The sequence below is a fragment of the Aquarana catesbeiana genome, linkage group LG02 (assembly GCF_042186555.1).
Source record: "Aquarana catesbeiana isolate 2022-GZ linkage group LG02, ASM4218655v1, whole genome shotgun sequence".
NCBI lineage: Eukaryota > Metazoa > Chordata > Amphibia > Anura > Ranidae > Aquarana > Aquarana catesbeiana.
Window position 1 is genome coordinate 810,906,095 of NC_133325.1, and position 7,147 is coordinate 810,913,241.

Genomic DNA, 7,147 nt, shown 5'->3' on the forward strand with positions numbered 1-7,147 from the left:
TGATCATCTCCTGTACTATGTCTGCAGTCTCTGATCATCTCCTGTATTATGTCTGCAGTCTCTGATCATCTCCTGTACTATGTCTGCAGTCTCTGATCATCTCCTGTATTATGTCTGCAGTCTCTGATCATCTCCTGTATTATATCTGCAGTCTCTGATCATCTCCTGTATTATGTCTGCAGTCTCTGATCATCTCCTGTACTATGTCTGCAGTCTCTGATCATCTCCTGTATTATGTCTGCAGTCTCTGATCATCTCCTGTATTATGTCTGCAGTCTCTGATCATCTCCTGTATTATGTCTGCAGTCTCTGATCATCTCCTGTATTATGTCTGCAGTCTCTGATCATCTCCTGTACTATGTCTGCAGTCTCTGATCATCTCCTGTATTATGTCTGCAGTCTCTGATCATCTCCTGTATTATGTCTGCAGTCTCTGATCATCTCCTGTATTATGTCTGCAGTCTCTGATCATCTCCTGTACTATGTCTGCAGTCTCTGATCATCTCCTGTATCATGTCTGCAGTCTCTGATCATCTCCTGTACTATGTCTGCAGTCTCTGATCATCTCCTGTACTATGTCTGCAGTCTCTGATCATCTCCTGTATCATGTCTGCAGTCTCTGATCATCTCCTGTACTATGTCTGCAGTCTCTGATCATCTCCTGTATTATGTCTGCAGTCTCTGATCATCTCCTGTATTATGTCTGCAGTCTCTGATCATCTCCTGTATTATGTCTGCAGTCTCTGATCATCTCCTGTATTATGTCCGCAGTCTCCGATCATCTCCTGTATTATGTCTGCAGTCTCTGATCATCTCCTGTATTATGTCCGCAGTCTCTGATCATCTCCTGTACCATGTCCGCAGTCTCTGATCATCTCCTGTATTATGTCTGCAGTCTCTGATCATCTCCTGTACTATGTCTGCAGTCTCTGATCATCTCCTGTACTATGTCTGCAGTCTCTGATCATCTCCTGTACTATGTCTGCAGTCTCTGATCATCTCCTGTACTATGTCTGCAGTCTCTGATCATCTCCTGTACTATGTCTGCAGTCTCTGATCATCTCCTGTATTATGTCTGCAGTCTCTGATCATCTCCTGTATTATGTCTGCAGTCTCTGATCATCTCCTGTATTATGTCTGCAGTCTCTGATCATCTCCTGTATTATGTCCGCAGTCTCCGATCATCTCCTGTACTATGTCTGCAGTCTCTGATCATCTCCTGTATTATGTCTGCAGTCTCTGATCATCTCCTGTACTATGTCTGCAGTCTCTGATCATCTCCTGTATTATGTCTGCAGTCTCTGATCATCTCCTGTATTATGTCTGCAGTCTCTGATCATCTCCTGTAGTATGTCTGCAGTCTCTGATCATCTCCTGTATTATGTCTGCAGTCTCTGATCATCTCCTGTATCATGTCTGCAGTCTCTGATCATCTCCTGTACTATGTCCGCAGTCTCTGGTATGTTATACAGTTGAGTGTTCATATAATATAAATTCTTCCCTTTGCTCTGCAGGACACCTTGTGGACATCTGAGAAATTGCAGCTCTCTAACCTCGCACTGACTTCATGCAGACTTGAAGAGATCTTGTAATTCACCGACCAATCAGGGATCTCCATATAGAACTGGGAACCCTCCATCCCCCATCCCCCATCGGAAGATTGGATCTTTCCGCTGCCCCTTTAAATTTCTTCTGTAGGATTTTGTACATAGACAGAGAACAGATTTAATAGGAAATAATATATTGTGATGATGTCATACGGATTGGACTGCGGCCAAAGAGCGTGGACCGTCCCGAAATATGGAACTGGACTGTGACCCTAGGAATAGCCTGATTGGATCGTACTGTGACTGTAGGCGTGGCCTCATGGTTTGGACAATGGTCACAGGGCATGGACTGGCCGCCGCCCTGAATGTTATATATGAGATATTCTATGAGGGTCTATAGACATTGCTCCAGAGTGAGGATGTAGTGACCCCTTAAAGGAACCCTCCACCTTAAAGGTCTCTGACTCTGAGAGGCTGATGGGGGCAACTTTCACTGTGTACATGCTTTCCTGTTCAGGGCTTCCCAGGGGAGACTTATCAGAGGTGGGGTCCTATGTGTTGGGGGATCAATTAGTTATTTCATATGACCAGTCAGTGCTGGGAATCTCCCACTCTGGGAATTGTTAGTTATTATTCCCCCGGAGTCTGACCTGAGTCTGACCTGAGTCTGACCTGAGTCTGACCTGAGTCTGGCCAGAGTCTGACCGGAGTCTGGCCTGAGTCTGACCGGAGTCTGACCGGAGTCTGACCGGAGTCTGACCGGAGTCTGACCTGATTCTGACCGGAGTCTGACCGGAGTCTGACCGGAGTCTGACCGGAGTCTGACCGGAGTCTGACCTGAGTCTGACCTGAGTCTGACCGGAGTCTGACCGGAGTCTGACCTGACTCTGACCTGACTCTGACCTGAGTCTGGCCGGAGTCTGACCGGAGTCTGGCCGGAGTCTGACCGGAGTCTGACCGGAGTCTGACCGGAGTCCTACAAGATATCAGCTTATCAGCGGTATCGGGGAGGAGATTTCTGTGCTGATAGAAGTATAACCTGATGGACTTCAGAGGAGAACAGAAAGACAACTCTGCTTCACTCTACACTGCTTTACTCCACTTTACTCCGCTCCGCTCTACTCCACTCCACTTTACCCCACTCCTCTTTACCCCACACCACTCCCCAACTTCTCCACTCCGCTCCGGTCTTCTCATCCCTACTTCACTCTACTCCGCACTACTCTACTCCACTCCGCTCTACTCCACTCCACTCAACCCAGCTCTACTCTGCTCTACTCCTTTCCACTCTACTGTGCTCTACTCCACTCTACTTTTCTTCCGCTCCACTCCATGCTGCTCTACTCCCCAACTTCTCCGCTCCACTCTACTCTTCTCCACTCCACTCTACTCAACCCAGCTCTGCTCCACTCTACACTGCTTTACTCCACTTTACTACGCTCCGCTCTACTCTACTCCACTTTACTATGCTCTGCTCTACTCCACTCCACTCTACTCCACTTTACTCCACTCCGCTCTACTCCACTCAACCCTGCTCTGCTCCACTCGACTGCGATCTACACTTCTCTGCTCCACTCTACTCCGCACTACTCCACTCTACCTCACTCTACTCCACTCAACCAGCCCTGCTCTACTCCACTCTACTTCACTCTACTCCGCACTACTCTACTCCACTCCGCTCTACTCCACTCCACTCAACCCAGCTCTACTCTGCTCTACTCCTTTCCACTCTACTGCGCTCTACTCCACTCTACTTTTCTTCCGCTCCACTCCATGCTGCTCTACTCCCCAACTTCTCCGCTCCACTCTACTCTTCTCCACTCCACTCTACTCAACCCAGCTCTGCTCCACTCTACACTGCTTTACTCCACTTTACTACGCTCCGCTCTACTCTACTCCACTTTACTACACTCCGCTCTACTCCACTCCACTCTACTCCACTTTACTCCACTCCGCTCTACTCCACTCAACCCAGCTCTGCTCCACTCGACTGCGATCTACTCTTCTCTGCTCCACTCTACTTCGCTCTACTCCACTCTACTCCACTCAACCCAGCTCTGCTCTGCTGTACTCCACTCTACTTCACTCTACTCCGCACTACTCTACTCCACTCCGCTCTACTCCACTCCACTCAACCCAGCTCTTCTCTGCTCTACTCCTTTCCACTCTACTGCGCTCTACTCCACTCTACTTTTCTTCCACTCCACTCCATCCTGCTCTACTCCCCAACTTCTCCGCTCCGCTCTACTCCACTCAACCCAGCTCTGCTCCACTCTACACTGCTTTACTCCACTTTACTACGCTCCGCTCTACTCTACTCCACTTTACTCCACTTTACTCCGCTCCGCTCCACTCAACCCAGCTCTGCTCCACTCGACTGCACTCTACTCCACACTACTTCACTCTGCTCCGCTCTACTCTTCTCTGCTCCACTCTACTTCACTCTACTCCGCACTACTCTACTCCAATCTGCTCTACTCTACTTCACTTGACTCTACACTATTCTACTCACTCAGCTCTACTCCACTCAACCCAGCTCTGCTCCACTCTGCTGCACTCTACTCCACTCTACTTCACTCTACTCCGCACCACTCCACTGCGCTCTCCTACGCACTGCTTTACTCCACTCTACTTCACTTGACTCCGCACTACTCTACTCACTCCGCTCTACCCCTTTCTACTCCGTTCTACTCTACTCCACATTACTCCACTCTACTCCACAGCACCCTACTCCCCTCTCGCCACTCCTTTCTACTTCGCTCTAATCTCCTAGGTATCACAACAAACAATGAATGCGGTTCACAATGCAGCTAGTATAACTGGCCTTTTGCTATCTTCAAATTACCTTCCCACAATCCCTGCAGACTGGAAATGAGACTGACAGGGGGATCTTCTATAGTGGGAGACAATCAGATTCCCAGACCAATATTCAGCTTTCAGCCATGTCACACTTTGAATGACAATTGCGCGGTCGTGCTACATTGTACTCAAATGACATTTTTAGCATTTTTTTCACACAAATAGAGCTTTTCTTTGGTGGTATTTAATCACCGCTGGGATTTTTATTTTTTACGCTACAAATAAAAAAAGACTGAAAATTTTCAAAAAAAAAAAAAAAGCATTTTTCTTAGTTTCTGTTATAAATTTTTGCAAGTAAGTATTTTCTTTTGATAAATTTTGACCAAAAATGATGCTGCTACATTTCTTTGGTATAAATAACCCAAGTCAGTGTTTATTTGGTGTTGGCAGTAATGGGGGACAGACAGGAGTTTTATGGGGACACTGACATGTGTATAGGGACAGGGGTGACAGCGGTGCTTTATGTACTGTTTGTGGGGTGATCTGTAACAGCTCTCTGTGTAAAATCTTCCTCACACAGAGAGCTGTCACAGATCTGCAGATTCCCCCTCCCCCCCCCCCACACCGCACTGAGCTCGGCGGGGAGAACTGTCACAGAGACACGCGTCCCCGTTTACATTGTGACAGCTGCGATTGGACACAGCCATCATGTGATCGGGAGGGCCAATCACAGCACCCATATCCCGATCTCTACTCATCATAATGACCACAGGATCAAGCCGCAGCGTGCCTTGTAGGGGTGCTGCGAGCACTCGCTCTGAGGGGCGTTCCTGAACATCCAATCAGGACAAGGAACTGACCACCCGGCCGTTTATGTGCAGTTCCTGGGTGGGAGGTGGTTAATGTACACAGAGAAAGAGGTGGAGCTCTAAGAAGAAAAGGTGGGGCCTAAAGAGGAAAGGGTGTGGTTTACAGATGACAGGGCGGGTCTTTAACAGGAAGGGGCATGGCATTGACAGGAAAGGGTGGGTCGTATTTAAATTAGGGGGTGCACAAGTTTAGTCAGGCCTAGGGCAGCACAAAACCTAAATACACCACTGGCCTCAGGCGCACTGCTGCCTAGGGGCGCCCGGCCGCTGGTTTCCCTCCGCGTCTGCATGATCTGCAGGCGGCAGCATGTAACTAACTCAGTCCGACCGGTAATGTAATTAGAGGCGCAGCACTGGAGCCAGCGCTAGAGGGAGCAGAGCCGATGATTCCTGTACAGTGGCGCCTTCTGTTACATGGGCAGGGCAAAGGGGGTGGAGTCAGGGGTGGAGCCAATGGGGAGGCAAATGAGGTTTCGTCTAGGGTGTCAGAAATCCTTGCACCAGCCCAGTTTCAGGCACTGGAGCCAAGAGGGGGGGAGGTGTCAGACAGCTCACAGAAAGGGGAATGGTGTGGGAGGAGCTTACCAGTGGGAGGAGATTTATTCATAGCCTGAGAGCAGTGGTGGGGAGGTCACACACTGAACAGTGGCGCCCCCACCTGGCTGTACGGTGTGTCAGGATCACCAGCTGAGACGCGAGGCGGAGCTTATAACCCATCAGATTCCCCGCAGCCCCGCCTCCTCTGCTGACACACTCCAATCCACATTATGTGATGTAATCAGTTTTGAGGTCATGTGAGATCTGATTGGCTGGGGACTTACAGCGCACTAATAGAGAAGCGGTGTAATGTCATCCATTGTAGTCGGGGGGTTTGTACAATCAGAATCTTTATGTGTGTGTTCATCTGCCAATCGGACTGTTTTTGTATAATGCTGTGTGATGACGCAGGAGAAAATCGGATTGTAGGAAACATTTGCTGTTCCATATTTCACCTAAGAGGCCCCATCAATCCCCGTGAAGACTCTTCTCCGGATCTCCCCATCAGAGGAACTGTTTTCATTAAATGAGGTCCAGAAATATACCGAGAAACTCCAACGAGCAAAACTCCGGACTAATACCGAACCGCGTTCTGTCCAATCATATCTTCATCAATATTAATAAATGTATTTATATATCGCCAATACAAATCCGAGTTCTGACTTTATATTGTCTCCACCCCATCACTCACTATTACTACAATACATTTATATAGCTCTGACATATACCGCAGCGCTGTACAGAGATCACTGAGCAAGTCACATCAGTCTCTGTACAGAGGAGCTTACACTCTAATGTCCCCTCCCCCCCACAGTCACATCAGTCTCTGTACAGAGGAGCTTACACTCTAATGTCCCCTCCCCCCCACAGTCACATCAGTCTCTGTACAGAGGAGCTTACACTCTAATGTCCCCTCCCCCCACAGTCACATCAGTCTCTATACAGAGGAGCTTACACTCTAATGTCCCCTCCCCCACAGTCACATCAGTCTCTATACAGAGGAGCTTACACTCTAATGTCCCCTCCCCCACAGTCACATCAGTCTCTATACAGAGGAGCTTACACTCTAATGTCCCCTCCCCCCACAGTCACATCAGTCTCTGTACAGAGGAGCTTACACTCTAATGTCCCCTCCCCCACAGTCACATCAGTCTCTATACAGAGGAGCTTACACTCTAATGTCCCCTCCCCCCACAGTCACATCAGTCTCTGTACAGAGGAGCTTACACTCTAATGTCCCCTCCCCCACAGTCACATCAGTCTCTATACAGAGGAGCTTACACTCTAATGTCCCCTCCCCCCACAGTCACATCAGTCTCTGTACAGAGGAGCTTACACTCTAATGTCCCCTCCCCCCACAGTCACATCAGTCTCTGTACAGAGGAGCTTACACTC

General features: G+C 48.8%; 1 protein-coding gene across 3 annotated transcripts in view; it reads left to right on the forward strand.

Annotated features, from left to right (window-relative positions):
- LOC141129510 (uncharacterized) overlaps window positions 1-6,402 on the forward strand; it is a 9,047-nt gene extending 2,645 nt beyond the window's left edge. Inside the window, exons 2-3 of one of the 3 annotated variants that reach the window (XM_073617590.1) lie at window positions 1,515-2,208; window positions 2,517-6,402. In XM_073617590.1, coding sequence (XP_073473691.1) covers window positions 2,590-4,188 — 1,599 coding nt within the window. In that variant the 5' untranslated portion in view covers window positions 1,515-2,208; window positions 2,517-2,589 and the 3' untranslated portion in view covers window positions 4,189-6,402. Of the gene's footprint in view, window positions 1-1,514; window positions 2,209-2,505 lie in introns of all 3 variants that reach the window. The other 2 variants (XM_073617589.1, XM_073617591.1) reach the window with 2 other exon arrangements.
- Window positions 6,403-7,147: the final 745 nt, after the last annotated feature.